At 39.6% G+C, this 21,795-nt stretch overlaps 1 protein-coding gene across 6 annotated transcripts in view; it reads right to left on the reverse strand.

The window, feature by feature from the left end:
* The window catches only part of GRM7 (glutamate metabotropic receptor 7), a 342,865-nt gene that overhangs the window by 120,738 nt on the left and 200,332 nt on the right, over positions 1–21,795 (reverse strand). For all 6 annotated transcript variants that reach the window (XM_068907113.1, XM_009681119.2, XM_068907111.1 and 3 more), the window contains exon 5: positions 13,393–13,533. In XM_068907113.1, coding sequence (XP_068763214.1) covers positions 13,393–13,533 — 141 coding nt within the window. The remainder of the gene's footprint in view (positions 1–13,392; positions 13,534–21,795) is intronic.

Here is a 21,795-nt window from a genome sequence, read left to right on the forward strand (position 1 = left end):
CATAAGAGGAAGAACCAACAGATAAACTCAAGTTCCAGGTACGGTAAGGAACCATATGACGTCCCATGCTATCAAAAGACACTAAGAAACACAGCAAAGAAACATAAACCCCATTTGGACTGAGATATGGAAATCTGCTATTCTTTCTTTCATGCTCGTGTTCTTTACTGGTTGCTTTCTTTTTTTTTCTTTCTTTCTTTTTTTTTTTTTTTAAATTGGTTATCTCGGAGGAGCCATGCAACAACATTATTTTCTCCTTCAATGAAGTCACTGACACCTGGGACGTATGCACACAAAGTGATTTCAAGAGAATGCACTTTTGTTCCATGGATTTGAAATGGAGTACCTTGGGATGTCAGGGGAAGGAAGAAATACAAAAGCAATTTATTGACATGAGCATTTTTTTGCTTCCAAGAGTTCTATTTGAAGGTGATGACACATAATTTAACCTCACTTCCTACTAGCATCTCAAGTGCTCATCATCATGATTCCTAAGAGACTGAATAGCTAGGTTTCTTGCTTCAGGCAAAACTTCGGAAGAGGAAAATACTGCTACAAAGAACAGAGGAAAAAAACCCAAACCCAGAGCAGTGAGAATACACAGCTTGCATGTCCTCCTTCGCATGACAAAGAAATGAAATGCAAGTTGAAGAATTCCTGGTCATACTTTCTGCATCTACATAATGACAACACTTAATGCCTCCGTGTATGAAAAAGGAGCTGACAGCTTTGTTTTTCACAGGGCAGTTTCTCAACATCTCTTTTTCAGTTGATTCTTCTGGATTAATCACTGATTTTCACATATTGTAGGGGGATATGATATGAAGTGTAAATAATGCTGCAAGTATGATTTTTTATGACATATAATTCATACAATGGACAAATATCAAAAATCCACTTCACTGGTGCTTATGGTAGATGAATTCTAGACATTAGTTCAAGTTCTGAAGGAGTAAAAAAAACATTTTCAAAGGAACTTAAATAATAATACTGTTGGAAACCTGCTGATAGTCATCATTAACAAGAGATTTAATTTAAAAATTGCAGAATGCTCACGGTATCAAACAACAAGCTATTATTTGTACAAATAGGAATTCAGCAGCTGGTTAAGTACTGACAGAAAAATACACACTCTTCGTACATCTATAGCCAATGTCTGTGAACAAAGAAACATCAATGATACAACAGCTACAATTACTAGTCTATAACTATTTAAATGCCTAACGATGCTGTTTCATAATGACACTGAAAGTCCCACCAGCTACACACACAGTGTAGGGAGCTCAGCCTATGCAACTGCTCCTCCTGCACTCTCGGCTTGCCAGCACTTGCACAGAGCAAACGGGTAACGCTGACCCATCTTTCAGAGACAAGTAGGTTCACCCAGGGCTCTCCACAATGATCTCAGAGGTATTACTTGTTTGAAATTCACTCAGGAAATAGACGCTGCTATACACATAAGAGGTGTAAAATCTGAAGACTTCTTCAAATAAGCGCTTTGTTTGAATGCAGCTGAATAACTAGAGCATGAGAAAAACTAACAATATGCTGGAATAAATATTGTAATTCAAACATGAGGGCTATGACAATCAGGCCTCTTTACAATATAATCCATGTATTGTCTTTTTACAAAGAAATACAAAATCCAGAAATAAAACTATGTAGTTATAGTCATCTATCTAGCCCATTCTAAACCAGAAGACCGTATTAACGACAAAAGCCTTTATCTCAAAACCATCACCCATGGATGTTCTTGGGGAAAGCAAATGAACTTTCACGTTTCCACTGCTAATCAGACAAGACCATCTTTCTGGGCTAGCAGAAAATTCCAGTCTAAACATTGTCAGGGTAGCAACACAGCCTCAGGAAACAAAGAATAAACCCCTCCCTGATGCAGGTGCAAGCCATTTTGCGCCATGTTTCTAACGATTAAGTAAACCTCTCCTTCATCTCCTCTGTAACCTGCAGTATCAAAGTAGCTCTACAGCCTCCTGTGGCTCTAATAAAGAGCGATAACTCGTACTGCAAGACAAATTTGAAAATCAGACTGATTATTCTATAACAACAACAGACAGGAATGCCTTTTATAACTAAAAAGTTTGTTAGTTAAATTGGAACACAGCTGGACACACTGTCAGACATTTGCAATAACAGATATACGGAGAAAAACAGAGATATAGCTGTACTCTCATTGGCACTAGTGACCCCACTGAAATCATTAGAAAGCAGATACAGTCAGTTTTACCTATACCTACACAACTAACACTCTTCAGTCACACCTAGGGCATCAGGCTTTCATGATGCCTTTCAATGTAATCCTGTACTGGTCTTCACAAATGAGTGAAATTATGCTCACAAAAAGAGCATAATGCAGCAGAAATCCCTACCAAGACTTTGTTATTCCAATACCAGTAGTAACAATGCTCCATAATAAGGAACGTTACAGTAAGTCCTAACACACCGATTTAATTTTACATGTTTTAAACGATGCTCATCTTTCTATATCCTACCTATATCTTAGAATTGGCTAGTTCAGATCTGAAAGCAGGCTCAACCTTAGAAGTAATGGGGAGTAAGCTCAGGATTATAGGAGCCATGGGGTATCATATTAGGAAACCTGTCCAAGCCCCATTCCAGAATAGTTGACTTTCAGAAGGCCTTGATGCAATGAGTTTTTTGAAGCTGTATCTGCCTTCAGGCAATGAGTTTTCTGAAGCTATATCCTCTTTCATTTTTCAGACCATGCTTTATTCTCAATTACTGAGACAACCCACCGTAATACTTTCTGTTCTCAGGTGATAATGTGCGTCTAAGAGAACAGACTTGAAATTAGAAAACTGACCTCATTTTCTTATCTTAGATATATTCTGTGCATTCAGCATTCCTAGTAAAAATCTGTAGTAGGTGCCATTCAATGCTGAAGGACTATTCACAAAAAACTGACACCATGTTAGCTGACGCAGTGTTGTAAATCATAGACACTAGACAGCTTTAACTTGCAAACTTGCAAATGAAGTAGCAGTAATTGCCAGCAAAGTCAGTGATCAAGAAAACGTACAGGAAAAGCACTTTTTAAATATCAGACGGCCTAAATTGGAGCTATCTTTAGATTTGGGCACTTGGGTAAAAATGCAGCTTGCGAATAGAGGAATACATATGTAAAGGAGACATTCCTTGAACCATGAGGGCTTTGTCGGCAAATCATCTTGGCAACCTGGAAATATAAGCAATGCAAAGAAACATATTTCAGAAAAGTAACAGAGTTTAGAAATCCATAAAACTGGTTTACCTAAAGAATAAACTCTTCAAGGCTGGTTATATGCTGGTTGAATCAACCATTGCAGGATTCTTTTTAGGAATTTCAGGTATGTATTTCTCATTTAGCTGAAACGCTAAATGAGAATAACTTTCTGAAATGAACGTATATAGGCCATTGAGCTACAGGGCAGACTTATATACATACATATAATTTGCTATTATACGGAAAATATTTTGTTTAGAAAGATTAAACAAAAAAATGTTAGCCAGTCAACTTGCTAACTAGTGCATAACATCATTCACTTGTTCCTAAATTTCTCCATATCACATCCTCCTTTAAAGAAAAAAAAAAAAGTTAACTTTTCTTTCTCATAGGTGTTAGCGCTGGTATATTTAGGTAGATTAAACATCGCTGGCGTATTTAGAAATAAGATATAATGAAATCTAAGAGGAGAACAAATAACTCGAAATCCTAGGTTTCAATTTCAACTCAAACTTCGGGTAGCTGTGCAACCTTATTTAAGTATTAATATATCTGAGATGCACCTATTTCTGTATTTGCCCAGAGCAGTCAAAAGAGATGCCCAAGGATGAACTGGACTTGGTAAGAAGCAGTTTACTGGAGAGCATATTGTTTCAATCATAGGATGCATCTTGGTTTTTTTCTCCTCAAACATCGCATTTTGTGAGGGAGCCTATAATAAAGATCATGTATAGTATGAAAGAAAAATCACCATTTGAAAGAGAAAAAAAAAGCAAAAGTCACCAATGGAATCACATAACAAAAATATGGATCAGCCACTCACTGTCAAGGAAGTATTATGTAGCAGTGCTGAGAACGGAGCAAAAGGAAGACGAGACGGAGAGAAATGGAAGGGGCAGGCCACGCTAGGAAAGCAGGAAAACAGCTACCCAGAGCACTTATTTACCTGCACCAGAGCATACGATGTAATTGAGAAGACAAATTTCCCAACTTGGGCTGTCCTTTAACCTTATTTGTAGCTTGCAGGGCAAGTAAAAGATGATTAATGTTACTTCTTACACTCTATGCACTGAAAAATTATACATACGCCTTGCACACACATGCATAAACACACAGAGCATCAGTTCATACCTCAGACCTTCGAGGAAAAAACGCACAAAGCAATTTTTATAAACGTTTCTTGCCAAAAGCTTTCTTGTTGCCTCTCAAATCATGAATCATGCAACACACCCTGGGCCAAAATCCACCCTGAGATACGGATATGTAACTCCTGCCACGTTCAGTGGCAGCTGGGAAAGGGTACCCAAGCAGAGAATTTGAGCCACTACAAATTACTTTACGATTTGTACATAGGACCCACAACCACCAGCTTTACGGTAAGTATTTATGTAGGCCAGCACTTTGACTAACTACTGTTTAGGACTAGGTTACAGTTTAGGACTAGTGTGCAAACAGGATTGATTACAGAAGATGACGACAGTGGACACTAACAGGACTTGGACAGATAGAAAGATCTAACATCATTGGTCAAGGTTTGAAAAAAAATGCTGCTGACTACTGTATTATTTAACATATATTTTGTAGGAAAAAAAAAAGCAGCAAGAAAGATGGCAACAGAGCCTGGACTTCTGATGTCCTAGCCACTGAATCACAGCGCTTACAAGTAAATCAGCTTGTCTCTGACGTTACACGCCGAGATAATAAGGCTCGTCTCACCTTTATGAAGCATAGCAACAGAAAAAATCATCTTGATACACAGAAAATTGACTGATAATTACACTGAGCTGACTGAACTGCTCAACCTCTGTGTGATCTTGGAATATATTTTTCACCTAAGGCCTCTTTAATTCAGTTAAAGCTGTAGAATATTACTTTATTTGATTGTTTTGGAGACTTCACAGCCAAGGCAGCCTTTACTATATCATAAAACAGCTCTGACAATCAACATGGCATGACTGTGACCCTGACCACTGCCCTGTTTACTTCAGTCTACCATACGCCTTTTGCAGTTAGCATATTTTCTATTTATATTTTCTTGTGCATTAACAACGGGGACTTCTCTTATTCTTGTGTTTGCGTTTGGTGTAATTCCATTGTGTTACTATCAGTAGATAAGTATCACTGAGTATCACTAAGAGATGAGTAGATGAGTATCACTGAGTATCACTAAGAGATAGTAGAACTGAGGCTTGCATTTCCTTTTAAACCTTCAAAAATGGCCATTCAATTGAAATTAATGCGAGCTTTCCTCTCTTTTTAAACAAACATGAAAGCATACTCTCAACAAGGGACACATGGTTTTTCAAACTGCAGGTACTTGTATAAAAGAAAAATATATCAGGTTGGTTTGGACCCTCCCAAGCCTGTTTTTTCTGCACAGTTCTTGATATTTGCCCTAGGGCCTGGACACAGCAGCATCCATTTATCACCACAAACACCATCACTAAAGGCAAGATGGTGCTGGGGAGAACCCAGAACACATCCACGCGTTCCCGTCATCACTGTCCATTGACACAGGGCAGCTTTGCAATGGAGATCAGATTTTGCCTCTGCATCCCAGAGATGGGATGCATTCATTTGTACAAAGCTGTCAGCCTGAACCTTTGGAGGCTCTGGAAAGGGACACTTTCTGCGCTTACAGCCCTCACATATTGTCAGTAGGAACTAATCTAAACTTAGCCCTCTTCCTGACATGATTTATATGGCAATGTTAACAGTTCAGGTCTTCAGACACCCTGAAGTTCAATAGATTTTCATTCTAATGAATATCATAAAGCTGTTCTCATAAAAAGTGAATCATGCACACCATGGCTCCTGGCAATTGTTTAAAAAAATGCTTTAGATATTGGCCATATGTCATTAAGTTGCTTGGACCATCTCAGACAATTTATTTTTTTTCCTGAGATGGGAAATTTTGATAGCATTTTGAAAACTATTTTTCTTTCCATAGTAAATTGCACTTCGCTAATCTATTAATGCACCAGCTCGCTTCTTGTAGTCAAATTACAAATAATATTCTGATATCCCCAGGCTCTGCTATTTGTTACATCTTTTGTTTCTCATTATTTTTCCTTCCCTAACATATGGCTTCATAGTATAAGCCATCTTGACTGCCAGAGAGGAAGGAAGTGATATTGCTATTAGCTTCCTTATCCTTAAAAAACACAACTGATATCATTTCAAACCAAACCACATAAGTAAATGGTTTTCCAAATTATTCGGGTGTTCCTTCCCCATCCCTCCATTTCTACGGTCACGATCCACTGTGCAGTCACTTTTAAGGTAATTTGCCAAAACTTGGCTATCTAGACTTGGACTTTCAGCATTTTCAACACATAACGTATTTCTCACGAGGATTTGGGTCAGAAGTTCAAAACCGCCATTTGTTTTGAGAAAAGCCAGATCAAGTGTAGCCCTGAGTTACAGGAAATTCTGACAGACGTATGGCACAGGGTGCACAACTTCATTGTCAAATGTAAGTATGTAGAACAGCTACTGATTTGCTACTTTCCTTTATTAGACGGAAATCTGACCTTTTCTTCCCTCCATAAACAACAGTTCTATCTGAAGCGCACCGGGACACAAGGCAGGACACTCGCCAGTCTTGTATTAAGTCTCTGACACGCGTCAGAACACTAGTTGTTCTCTCTACAACTTTAGAAGCAAGTGTGTGCGCGCGTGTGTGTGTGCGTGTGCGTGTGTGTTTCAATCACTTTGAAAAAATTATTACTCTGTAAGTCAGACGTGCTCACCTAATTGCTGGTGCCTGATGGTTACACATCTGATTTAAACTAAGCATTAGACGCCGTAGCCAAAGGAGAATAAGATAGGTACCTCTTTTAAGGTAATTTGGACCACTATGCTAGGATCTAAAGTTAAGTGAGATAAGCTCAGTTCGTAGAATGGCATTTCTTGATGCTCCTTACATTTGAAAATTAATTTGGATTTTCTGAGCTTTGCCCAGTAAAATCCTACTGGTGGAGCAAGTCACCTCACAGCGTCCCTACACCTTACTCCATCTTTTTCTTTTCTTTTTCCATATAAAAACGGCCCTGCCATGGTATTTGAGATCCCACAGCATAGTCTAATTTGGAAGTTCACTTCCCATTTTGTGCAGCACATGAATTTGATTACACAAGGCTGTAAGAGACGCTTATCAGTGCAGTACGCATAAGCAAATGAAATACACAGGAGTCATCAGTCTGTTCCTATCTACACTCCTCAAAAGCCAAGAAACTGAGCAGAAAGGTAAATCTGGGTCTTTGTGATGTTTTTTCTACTCCAATTTAAATTCTAAGCACAACACTCGCTCTTTTGCAAATCCTTTTGCTAAATTTCTGTTGCTTCAGCTTGCAAGGAGCTTTCTCCCAACATTTTCTTTGGAGCAACTCATTGCTTGAGTTATCATCTGGGCCGTACCTTCAGACTGATTACACTGGCAGATAATTAGAAAAGCTCTGCGTAATCTACATTCTGATGGATGACATCCAAGGCGACATCATGTTTCTACATCACTTTGTTAAGTCTCCTCATGTGTAAAGTCATTTGAAGTAAAAACTATATTTAATAAATGAAAACAGTTAAGCGTTGCCATTTCCTTTTCAGTCAGTATCGCACACAAAGGAGGAAGTCCACAAAAATGCAGTCTTTCTCTGTATAGTGGATACCTCCGTGCATTTGAGTACTTGCATTTCTCTTTTGGGCACACCTCTTTATGCCATCCATGAGCACAGGTGCTTCTGATGTAGAAGGAAATATTTATATTCACACATGAAGACACTGCTATTATAACTTCCACTGGTGTTAAATACCATATAAATGACTATGTTTACAAATTTAGAGCTGATGAATATCATGAAATCTTCCTTTAAAAATTAACCATTTCCATGAACATTCTCAGTAATAAACTACAGCACCTTTACAGAAAGCAAATAAAGCAGCTCATCACCAGTATCCAGAGTTAAGCGTGGAAACTAGTTGCTTCTTTATGTATAACATTTCTTAATTGCTATGTTTTTATTTCCTGCTGAGTTCAGGACAGATCAAAATGCAGCTGAAGCTACCCAATCTGCTTTCATTCATAATTTAGTCACTGAATTTGGCCAACGTGGCTATTTTGGGGTTCAGTTCTAAATGAGCAGATAGTATGAATGACCCAGCAGGAAACGCTCACAGCTAGCATCTGAGTGGCCCATACACCAGCGCTTGTCATGAGCAAAGCAACCTGTAGGCACTGTAGAGCTGTCTGCTTAGAGATGTTTCAATGCCATGGAGCGTTACCTATTCTGCAGTGCATACCTGATTTCAATAATCACCACAATCAAATCACGGTTAATCCAGTTCATGACGTACATACACACAAAAAAGAAAATCCTGCTTTATCATCTGCTAATTCTAACTCCATCGATAAATCTCAGAGCACTCAGAATACTAGTAGTACGTGCATTAGTTTAATGAAAAAACTTCATTCGAATCAAAACACAGGCCCATTTCTGCGAGGAATACTGTGCGAGTGGAGAATTCAGCTAGCATGGTTCTCTGTAGAATCACAGCTATTAATTGTAGTCTTATTCTTCTATACAAAGATAATTACCTTCTTATGTTAACTCTTTTCTATAAAAACATATTTTTATTATAACATATGGTAATCCAAACTGTTTTTTTCAAAATATATACTAACTTGACATAACCTGTTACAAGTGAGTAGGTCTAATATTCATAAATGTAAACACCACGAAGTAATGCAGCAATTAACTCTCTAAAAACCACGTTTTTTAATATTGTGCTGTTTCAGTGATTACATTAGGTTCCCCACTGAGTTTGCTCAAGTATCCGCGAAAGCAAGTGGCAGTGTACCTCATGGCTAGAGGCAGCAGCTCCAGGGCCTGGGTAAGCACAGAAGGCAGCGCTTGACTGAAGAGATACCATTTATTGTATAAAGAACCGATCCCTCTCTTTGGGGAACAGCAAGAGACTTGGCTGTTCCTGCTATATGTGTGCATGTTTTGAAATGGCTTGCATCCCAGCAGAAATTATCTGCACATCAATATAGGTGTCTCTTGGCAGGAGTACACTTTAGCAGCTCTGGATCATGCCTTGAACCATGGTTAAGTCAGTCAGTCCCTAGCAATAGTATTATTAATTACAGTGATAAGTTGCATTAAATCTTGTCTCGAAATAAGGTGGGGCAGGGTAAATGTATTTTTTTTCTTCATTCTACATTTAATGCATCACGATCAAGGCAAATTTTTCAAGCTTAAATAAATACAAATGACATTAACTTAAAAGCTCTGCCTGGACAACTATTTTTAAAAGCTGTCATATTAAAAGTTAAGTTGTCCACAAGAGCGTTCTTAGAGAGGCTTTCCTTCTTGATCAAAATTTACAAGAAACCTAAAAGAAGAAGGAAAGCTTAAAGCTCTTTTTCAGAAATGAAATTAATACCAAATATATGGCTGATAGCTGGCCAGATGAATAACAGGCAAATAATATCTACTATTCCTTAAATGTAACATACAATTGAGATTTTATGATGGCAAAGTCTCAGAGGAGGGGAAGAGAATAATATGGTGTATTCCGGATGACTGCTAGAAAGATTTAAATAGTGTTTGGATGCATCATTCTTGTTCTGTGTCAAAGTGAAATTTGCTTCCTTTTGCACTCGGGATAAGTGGCTTTTCTGTAGGCTAAACTGCCAAGTGCTGCGGAAGGGAACTCCCATAAGCCTGTCAAGGCTCCCCTGGTGCCGAAGGCGAGGCGATGGGCTAACGTCCTCTGAGGTTCAGACCTGACACACTTCCTGGCCACCGGGTAACTTGACATCACTGACAATTGCCCGTGGACCTCTTAAAACCTTCAGAAGAACTCTACTGCCACGGGCAGCTAATCAACAACTGTTGGGTGGCAATCAAACAGGCAGTGCTACCAGCTTAGTGCCAATGCAGGAGGTTGGGTGGAAAGCCTGCCAAGGACTGCCACAAGTTCCTACAGCAGGAATGCCCAAGAGAAGAGGCCAGGGAGCTTGCCAGGTTGGCATCAGCAGCAAGAATATCCTCCTGCACACCAAAGGCTCAGGAAAAACAAGCCTGAATCCTCTTCACATTTTTTACATGAATAACAACAGCAAAGTCAGTTGTCCCTTCCCCCACGCTAATTTACAGAATTTAATAGAAAAATTGTACATTTTCAATTTTATTTTATCTTTCAGGAAAAAAATGTAAAAAACAATATTCTGGCTACAAAGCTCTGTCAAACAAGCCCCCAGAATTTTGATTTTAGAGTACTGTTGGTGCAGGGACTGAAACCCCGCTTTCCTTCTTCCCAGGTGGGCAACCTTGACCATTAAGCTGGGGAACTACCAGGCTTCCAGCCTCCCTCCATCCTCCAACTGTCCCAATGAACAGGGAATCACTGAACGCAACAGCTTCAGCAGAGGAGAATGAGCTTCCCACGTCTCATGCTAGCACTCAGCAACTTCATTCCTGTCAAACTGACGGCCCAAAGCCCAGTACCTGACTGCGTTACAAATTATCAGTCAAATTTTAAAAGAACAATGATGCTCACTCATAACGTTATTACATTAGTGGGATACTAAGACTGTCCTACTAGCAATATAATTCAACATTAATGCGTTTTCTAAAGCACAATTTACTTCAGTTTGTACAAGAGGGAAGGAAGATGTCTGAGGTCAGTGCATGTCACTTGGTGCAATATCTAGCTATAATGTGGCATTTCAGCTCAACAGGTTAAGTTAGCCATCAAAAAATAAATGTTTCTGCTGAACCAATGCCGAGGGAAGGCACAATGGCACTTCTACGTTCACTTCAGAAAGTCCAGATTACAAGCAATTCACCCTCTTTTGTAATAAGATAAAGGCAAAAACATTAAGGGCAACAGACATTTTTGAGATTATCTTAAAGATATTTTAGTGATTGCTACTCAAATTCCAACCTTCAGAGGGAGATTCCAAATGCTAAATTTACTGGCAACATATTCCCACCTGAAACTGCACTGTTTCTATGCACAACACTCCCAACTGCCTGCCATGAACTGAAACCAGAAGCAGACAATGTAAAATATGAAGTTTTAGATCAAGTTTCAACCAAAGTTAAATATATCATGCTATGAACTCACTTCCTTTGATCAAAATTCGACACAATTATTCAACACAACATTTTAAACTACTGCTATGAAAAAGGGAGGGGAAGAAGAAGGGGCAGGGGCAAGGATATCTTATTGCTTTACTATCTTAATAATAAAATGGCTTTACTTATCCTAATCAGGAGATAACTAGTATGACTGATTAGTCCATGCAAACCCTAAAGAAAACCTTCAGTTGGCTCTTTTTAATGTCAAGGCTAGCTCTACTCAAATCATGGAGAGAGGAAACTGCCTATTTCTAACGAATGTAATTATAAAGCTTGGGGAGCCTTTTGGGAAATGTAGGAGTGTTTTTGTAAATGCATGACTCGAGCTAATTGAGACATCTCATCCTGCATCAATCTGTCACTCTCATTAGCACAATGAACCACTGCTTTTATTCCTAGACTTGCAACTTCAAAAAGGATGAAATTATTGGCAAAAATGTGGTTAACCTTACTTCCTGGCTGAAAAATCACACACTGCATTGTAAGCCCTGAGCAAATATTCCAATTCAACATACTAAGAATGCTTACGCTTCAAACCAAGGCTCACTACAGAATCAGCAGTCTGAGGACAGACTCCCTACATTTCTGAGTTTTAGAAATATTCTTCTATTCTGAAGATCCCCTCAGTCTAACATCTTATTTCAGTTTAAGATAAACTGGCAATGCTTCTATTGTTTCTACTCATCATTTGACAGCACTCGGTCAGGCCCATGTCTGAGTAGCTCCAGGAATATGTGTCTCCCCCATTATTTCCTTTCGAAACAGGTGCTTTAATCCAATGAACTGTATCACTCTGCAGCATGAGGACAGTGGGGCTGCTAAGTTCATTACTCATTAAAAGAACTAACATTGCTACAGTCACATTAAATCAAAAGCTTTACTGAAGATTCAGTTGTTTCAATCAAGAATTTTCAGCCAGCCTCTTTCCTGAGATGTCTTCGGGTGCATTCCAGATGCCTTTAGCACTGGCTTCTCAGCATCACCAGACGACCCTGTAGCATTTGCAGGTGGACCAGGCAATAGTTCCTAGCCTACCATGAGAATACAACTATTATCCAGACTCAGTTCAGTAGAAGAGTAATATTTATAAACGGTTTACCAACCTCTAAACATCCCCAGTTAGTTTAATAAATATGCTATCCAGAGGAAGAAGAGAAGCTGCAACATTATGAAATCACTCCCAATGTTATTTTGGCAGTGCTGTAACTAAAACAAATTCCCTGAATCTGCACGGGATCAGAAACAGAACTGCCTGTAAAATATTATACTTCAAATACATTTTAGAAAGGTAGGAGGAAGCTCATAAGAGGAAAACAGGAGTGAATCTGGTAGTCATCAGAAAATAACGGAGCTCAAACAAGACACTACAAAAGGTCATGAACTTTAGTTACGAATGCAGACGCTGGGTTTTCTATATTACTGTGTAGAGCAAGAACCGCAAGAACGTATTTAACTCCCATTTTTAAATAACATCAATAGGAACAAAAATCTGATCAACAATTCTATGCCATCTAAAATTAAAACATTTCATTTGGTACTAATATATTACTATACGAGCATTTCCCCAAAGATTAAATTCAAAAGCACATACTTAGTAACAATCAGTCCTCTGAATCATAAGCAGATAATGCTTTAATACAGTAGGTGGGCACTTCATGATTTGCATGCAGGCAACAAGATAAAAGTTGTGAAGATATACTCTGCCTAAAATAAACAAAGACCCCTCATGTCACTCTCTACTCAAATAAAAGTACTTCTGGGCCCCATGAAATATATTGATTTTCCTGCTGGATGGACAGGCAGAAAGAGAAGAAATACAAGAACATATTTTTGTCTCTCTCCGTCTACTCCTCTTGTCCTGCAAGGCTTATGCTGCTGTTTCATTTTCTCTACAACCTACCAAAATTCAATTTACTTTTCCAATCTGTCTCCAACCAAGCTTCCTTGCATCAGCTATGCAGTCCACGTAGAGCAGCATGAGAAGGGTGAAGTGAAAGAAATTACCTGTGCATTTACGATCTGTGTCTTCCTTTTTTGACCCGCTGATCGTTAACTTGCAGTTGAAATTCTCTTCCCAGTATTCTGCAAACCATACGTTCCTTCTGTTGTTCTCCAGGGTACGTGAGGTAAAATAGGCATCAAACCCTAGAAAAAGGGACAAGTAAAAAGCTGAAGAGTAGCTCATGCTTTACAGGAACTCCAGCAAGTGAAAAACAAATAAGCCGGCTGCATCTTCTGCAATACACAGCACACGATTATGTATCTATCCACCAGAGATGACTACAGAAAGAAAGGAAATCAGCTGCATGTTTTATCTTATCAACTGCACCTTACTGTACCTATATGTACATTGCCATTAGAGAAAGAAAAAGCATGTCCAAAGGCTCAAGAACAGGGGGAGCTTGGGGAAAAAAAAAAAATTCATACTGTACTATAAAATTATGTAGTTCATTAACTTCTGAAGGAATCACACCTGCTAGGGTGTAAGGATTTTCCCTACCAAATTTTCCAATTCTGTAGTTTTAAACAAGTCAAATATCCTTTAACATTTGAGACACTGCCCCTTCAAAGGTCATGCTTTATTTTCATGGATTTTTCTCACTGCACAACAGAGAGCTCTGAAACAAACGTTCACTTTCCCAATAAATAACAATAATTTTAAGCTAAAGGAACATCTCATTACTAATTACACTGGGAAATACTGCTTCACCTTTGTTGCATTAAACGACTCTATCACATATCTTCTTCCAGAGCTGAGATGACTCCTTTAGAGCTGAAAAAACCTTTGCGAATGCTTGCAAATCAATAGATGTATAACCCCAGTACCAGCATGATGTCAGAAATTTGACCTTTATGCATGCAAGGAGAAAAGTCATGTGAGAGCGTGACACAAAAGGAGACACAGGTGAATGCCAGGGAGGGTCAGAGGCTCCGACACCACCTCTGCTGGGTGTCACTGCTCCTGGCACACGCAGGTATCCTCACGCAGCTTGAGAGGGCAACAACTAGCAAAGATCACTGCACGCTCAAAACAAGTCACGCATTGCAGGATTAGAAATCTCCTGCCAAGCTAAATGGTGCAGCATGCCTCAGGCTTACAGTCGCCTGGCAAACAAATGAAAGCTTGCTGCAATCCATATTTTTACTTTATTGCTATCCCAGTATATTTTTTGGTGTTGCTGGTCTGTTTGACACAGAAATGATTTGCATGGGAATAAATATATCAGTATGTGTGCACACAGCCATCCACAAAGTCTTTTTTTTTCCCCCCTTCGTATAGCCAATAGAAGCTACATTCTGTAATCTATTCAGAAAGAAGTTAAACAAAATGAGAATAAAAGAATTCAACAGATCAATATACTGCAAACTAACTTCAAACTTGAGCTGAAAGGTGAACATAATTAAAATTTACTTGAGTCCATGGTACTTCCTTTCTCAACCCCTGTGCCAGTGACAGGGGCTTCCAAGCAGGGAGGGGAAAACACAGCGACATCGCCGCGTGGCTCCGGCTGGGGAGCCTGCAACACCTGTGGCCGGCCCCCTCACCCCACGTGCCCCATTACACCCTCGTAAAACAACCTGTTGCATGCGCTAAGAAACGGAGTGGAAGAAGAAAAGAGAAAGCAAAACTTTCACTCGCAGAACTTTTTCACCAAGCACCTGACGTGGGGAATGTCTACAGTCCATGGCGTGACACAGGCAAGCTCTTCCGGCTCATGATATGGAAAAGGTTTGTCACCTTTGCATCAAAGGTACAGGAAAAATGAACAGTCACTGGCCCAGTTCCGTAGGGCTGCTCCTTTCGCCAGGTTATAGACTCCTGTGTCTGAAATGCCAAGTTAATTTTACAGACTAAGCAAAACAATACTGTCTCAACACTCACATGAGAGACGCCCAAAACCATGAAGTAGGAAATGATGAAGAATATGGGGATGGTGTTCACGTAAGGCCCTTCTTCATTTTTAATAAATCTTAAACCATCAGTGTCACAGCATTTTGCAAGGGGGAACACTGAAGAGATGATACCTTTCAGATGCAGGTATAACCTGTTATACTCATCCTAGTCCCATGCTACAGCAGGGATACTAACCTCAAAATGGACACATTCCTATTCAAGCAACGCTGTCCCGCATCCTCCAATTTTAAAAGGAGGTTTTGTTTTCCTAAATGCTTTCATGGTATCTCTTTGTGCTTCTGCAAAGCATTTCCCCTTTTACTCTATCTTTTCAGTGCCATGTTACACACATACACACACACACATATATATTTTATATTTATATGCATGTATGAATGTACCAAGTGTACATGTAGTACACAGAGTACAAGCACTGTATATATACACACACACAACATGTAAAATTTGCAGTAGTCATGTGTTTAATTGTATCATTTTGTCCGTTTTAAGGAAAAAACTTCTATTAGTAATTCCTGGTCAGAAGTATTATTCTTCATTCTTTAGAGTTCTGATTCAGTAAAGCAACTGGACAAATTTCCTTCTTAAGGTTTCATAAGTCAGAGGGAAAGTCAGCACCACAGTCTAGACCCTCCCGGCCAACTTAGTCCACTGCTTAGTGCATTAGCGGATAGTTACACCTTAAAGCACTTCTGTGAGAAATGTGATATACTGGTACATTATTGTTAAAAGCCACTATACTCGTATGTGAGTCACAAGGCAATAAGGGTGCGGTGCCCGCTCTCTTCCAAAGGGCGATACTATAATAAGTATGCTTGAATAGCAGGGTCATCACCATTGCTACTGCAGTGGTTTGTAGTTTTCTGAAGTCCTTCTAGTCACCTGTCCGTAGCCTGCAATTAGTAACATCAGAGCTTTTGTTTATGAAGGCAGTTTAGATTCCGTATTTTTAAAGTAACCTTCCAGAACTGCAGTTACTTTCAAGATTCAGGTTACAGGAGACAGTTTTGCCTTTTATGAAGCAGGTTGTTCAAGTAGTCACGCTATGCAAATCTGAAGCCTGTAAAAAGCAGATCACTCAAAGAGGATTTCAAACATAGTGGCTGCACACTGAGAGGCTCAGAGGTGAACTATCTAACATCCTAAGGAGTGAAACTCCAGGGAGGATGCAAATCTCAGAATTTCTATTTTGTCCCTTTACTTGGGATTACATCTAGCACTAGCATCGCAAAAGAGAATAAACAGAAAAATAGTGAGCTAAAACTCTTCTGCATATTGTCTAATCATGTTTCTTGTGACTTTGCAGTTACAAATTACAGTAAATACACAGTCCACTGAGGAAGCGATAAGGAGGTTCCTAGTACCATGCCCAACAATTCCTCTCAACAAAACAGGTGGGTAAATTGGCTCAATCTGGCACCCTGAAGAGTGAAACGGAGTCAGAGGAAAAACAAAAGGCATCATTAAACTAGTACAGCAACCCACCAAGTATACGACAAAAAAGAGAGAGCAGGCAAATAGACGTTTTCAAAAAAGAAAGACGACTAGGAGTGGGGTGGACCCTTCTCCCTGTATTAGCTTTGGTTATTACTGACCAAACTGCAATATACATATTTGCTAATCCTGAACTCACTGCTTCATGACTCATCTCCAAAGCCCACTGCTCCTACGACACGATATATATCAACCCCCCCAAAATCAAACTACAAAAAGAAATACTGCTGTATTTCAGAAACAGCCTCAAAGCAAATCCAATTTTGCCTTGCAACCACACTAGAAAATATGCATTGATCTCTTCTGCAGCAAATGCATCAAGATGCTTCAGAATAATTACAAAACACCAAACAAAACGCTATGCCAACGGAACGTCTTGCTGTCTATTTGGTAGCCAGTACTTGAATTAACTGCCTGCACCAAATCACAGAAACCTGCAAGCAAAACACCAAAACAGGACAAGAGGAAACCACAGTCCTGTACTGACGCACTACTTCCATCCTGCATACGCGAGTCAAATCTATATACTGACTATGGCTGTCCATCCAGTCTAAGGTGATATACTGCTTTTTTCAAAACATAACAACTAAACCTCAGATCATGCAGATAACTTTCCTGAGGAATTTAAGACAAAATGGGTACTTAACCTAGGCTTCTCACATTTTAGGAAAACATTTAATACGACTGTCCTGCCACAGCTGTTCTAGTGTAAACACGTAACTGTGCAGGGAGAGGGATGCATATCCATGCCACTTCTCAAAGGCGCCTGAGCTGTGCTCACAGCTCCCCTTGCGTCCAGGGCATACGCCCTCTGTCTGGCCGCAAAGGATTTGGCTCATGCACCAGACATGCTCACTTGGACATGAGAGGCAGCCACCTCATTGCCTGTGGTACCTACAGGTGGGTGACGTGACACTTAGCAAGACTGACTCTTCCCAGACAGACTGCCGGAGCCTCTAGTCTTTCCAGACAGAAGTTCTGTCAAAAACTGCACGATGCTAAAAAGGACAACTTAAAAAAATCCCAGATTGTGCTCATGATCAACAAGATTTTTCTGGAGGCAGAGGGAAATGGAGATTTTTATACTTCAGGAGAGTAGAAGTACAAATACATTCACACTGGAAGATTGTATTTCCACTTAAAACAGACACGTCACCCTTCTGTTCTCCCGTTACTTCTTCACTCTCTGTGAACTAATGACAAATTAGTGACTCTTATGAATGTTTCTTCCTGCTGTTTACAGAAAGGATAAAACTCCTGTGCTTAGTAAGCTTCAAACTGGTAACAAAATAGTCATATGAGTCAGAAGAAAATTTATAAAATATTCTTAGATTTTAGTTAGAAATGATTTCCTGTAAGCCTATTTGTATTAGTTTTACTCATAATTAAAAGAGCATTTCTAAGGAGATGTTCAGTCATAAAATCTGCAATATTTATGGCAGAAAAAGGAAAAGATATGCTTTAACACATCTGGAGTACTGTGTCCAATTCTGGGCTCCCCAGGACAAGAGAGACATGGAGCTGCTGGAGCGAGTCCAGCGGAGGGCTACGCAGATGATGAGGGGACTGGAATGTGTCTCCTATGAGGAAAGGCTGAGGGAGCTGGGCCTGTTCAGGCTGGAGAAGAGGAGGCTGGGGGGGGGGGGGGGGGGAGGGAGATCTGGTCGATGTGTACAAGTACGTGAAGGGAGGATGTCAAGAGGATGGGGCCAGGCTCTCCTCAGCCCAAGCGATAGGACGAGAGGCAGCGGGCACAAACTGAAATGCAGGAAGGTCCGCCTGAACGTGAGGAGAAACTTCTTTCCTGCGAGGGTGACTGAGCACTGGCACAGGTTGCCCAGAGAGGTAGTGGAGTCTCCTTCGCTGGAGATATTCAAAAGCTATCTGGAGGTGATCCCAGGCAATGGGCTCTAGAGGACCCTGCTTGAGCGGGGGGGTTGGACTAGATGATCTCCAGAGGTCCCTTCCAACCTCAACCATTCTGTGATTCTGTAACAACGTGCCAAACTAACTGACCTCTGGAAAACGTGTTATATAACTTATTGATTTTATCTTATTAAGTCTTGACAAAACTGTAATAAAATTCCACAAGAATTACTCTAAACCTTTACAGATTTAATAACAAAACATAACATTTCTATTGATCTTTTTAATGATTCCTCAGCATTCTCAAGAAAGAATATACAACCCTATTAGAGTTTACATTTTTTATCATTATTTTCTATTGATCAAGACAAGCAAGCAAATGACTGACTGACAGAGGGATGAGGTTAAGTAGCAGGCCAAATTTTTATTAATTGCCCCTTGGATAGAAGCACTGTGCATCTATCCTCTACTTTTAACATAGCTGGCACAGAGCTGGTTGCATTGCAGATTATAAAACTACTGCCATCACAGGGCCAAAAGCCTGGAGAACGTCTTCAGAAGGCATCACCTTTGTGAATTGTGCTCCTTCCCTACATATCTGGGACCAAGGAAAGTCCCCCACAGCCATGACTGAGTAAGGGTAAAGAGTTCTGTGATTTGAGTCAACAGTCAATCATTATCACTGAATGTTTTTCAACAGTTATTTTTGGAGGGGTAATTGTCCTAGATGTACTTGTAACATGTACAACTTGTGTAACTTGTAACAAGAAGCTAGAGGTCAGAGATATTATTCAATAAAGAAGAAATATGAACAATTTAAAAATCTTACTGTTTCTAAAATTTACCTTAGATGCACAGCTAATAAAGCAAAACCCAAATACTCAGTCCACAAACGTGTTTGCTGATTATTTGTCAGTGTGGCAGTATTGCTGCCTTGTAACCAACTGTGTCAGTAGACTATAATCAAACACTAGGAATCACATGATGAGTTTCATGATTTAAATTCCTATTAAAGAACAGGTTGCACAGTAATTACACACTTCAGTATTATTGTATTTTGAACAGTAATCATGAGGTTAGGCTGGTCTGTGCAAAGATTTGTGCCATGTAATTATTGTAAAATAATGCGTATGGACTTATTTCACATAAGCTTTAATAGTCATGACTGTAATAGGCGTTCATCTTTGTCAGTAATAACAATCGACAGCTTCTTCAAATTAAACGTAATGAAAACTTTTCACATGAACACAAAGTATTATTTTTTTCTTCAGCTTGTTGGATATGAATAATTTCAAAAGTAATCAAGCAACTCTGATCCGTTTTCCTACTCAAAGATCATACTCCCAATGACAGTGGAAATTCTCCATTTCTGTAAGGTGGCCTGACATAGCCTTCATATGTCATGAGCTGAAGAGCACAGGCTCACTTCTACCTCCTTTTTCAGTAGGAAGCCTTTTTGTATAGAACCGTACCAGACAATCAGACGAGAGCGCTGTGCTGTCGCTCTCATTGCCCCTGTGTCCAATATCTCCATCCTTTTTACCACTTCAGTTCCCCACGCATTACACTACCAGCACACTTGCTCTTGCTAACTAGATGGAACAGGACTGACTTTCTTCATGTGGGAACCGCCAATGATACAGCTATCACACAGAGCAGAGACACTGTAATTACTGCTTTATGAACTCCATATTTTGTTGGTAATTCCATCTTTTTCTCCCTTTCTCCCTGCAGTATTGCCTGGGGCCTTCCAAGAGCTCTTTTGGCTTTGTATGATTTATTGCAGCGTTCAGGCCCTGCAGTCAGGGGTGCTATCCTTCCTTAAGCACATGAATTCACCCACTGCAGCCGCGACTGCGTTTCAGTGGTGATGCCTGAAAGTATGCGTGCCTTGCCAGGAGCAGCGTGGTACAAAGCCTCCCAAAACACGTAATAAGACAAGAGTTTTCCAAGACCCTGGGAAGTGCTTTGTGGTGGTGGAGAATTCCTTTTCAGAACAGGCAAATGACAAAATATCTGCAAACAGGAACTTCTGCCTCATTTTTTCAGTTATGGATTACAGGTGACAAAAATGTGTAGTTATATACTGTAAAATACATGCATTATTTTTCCAGGTTTCTGTAAGAGGAACTTCTCAGATCTCTGAGTGATTAAATTCTCAGATCTCTGAGTGATACTCAGGTAACTTTTCATCAGATTGCAACTAAACCTGTGATTTGCTACCTCTTGGAAAAAAGCCAATACTTGTAATCTCCTCAGAACTACACAAAAGTCATTTCTGTTGTGGGGGGGGGGGGGGGGGGGAAGTTTCTGTCTTAAATCTCTTATCAGTGTGCACTATTTCCATGTTTCCACGCACTGAGAAGCTGTTCTGCAAACACAAACAATTTATCAAAATCAATAGTTTTGTATCAGAGGGACACCCTAATTACCTACCTAATATTAGACAGTTCTTTTTTTGAATTAATGTGATTTAAAATCTTACTAAAATTTAAATACAGGCAAATGCATTCTCTGTAATAAGGACAGACTTAAGCCTGTGCTTAAGCTTAATCTTTTTGAACTGAAGCCTATTAGACAACTTACAGGCATAGCGTTAAATATAGGAGTAACAGTTTCGGGTTCAGGGACTCAGGGAATTAGACGACCTAAGTAAAGAAGCAGAATTCCTACATGTAAAAGTAGGAATAAACACTTCTTAATCTTGTATGTAGTCAAGTATTACACTTGTATGGCGCATTTTAGTAATTTCTGAATGCTCCCCATATATCATACTTAAGAAAATTACTTTTTTCAGCAAGTACCTCTAAGAGAGAGAGTTATTTTATGAGATCTTAATAATGAAAGTAAATCTGTTATTACTTTACATCTCTGTGATTTGATTAAATCATTATTTCTACACATAGAGAGATGGTACAGTCTAACAGGTTCATTTCTTTTCCACTCGGGGGATTAATATGTAAATTAACTACATGGCAAAGAAACAGACTTTAAGAAAAGGGGGCAGAGGAAGAAAGGAAGAGGGAGAAAGAGAAAAAAAGGTTCAGAAGTGCTAGGGATGACCGGTGATCTCCAGATGAGGGGAGGGACAGACAAAGCCCAAGTACTTCTGCCTGTTCCCACGCTTCGACAGC

Source organism: Struthio camelus, chromosome 14 (genome assembly GCF_040807025.1).
Source record: "Struthio camelus isolate bStrCam1 chromosome 14, bStrCam1.hap1, whole genome shotgun sequence".
In the NCBI taxonomy this organism is placed as follows: Eukaryota; Metazoa; Chordata; class Aves; order Struthioniformes; family Struthionidae; genus Struthio; species Struthio camelus.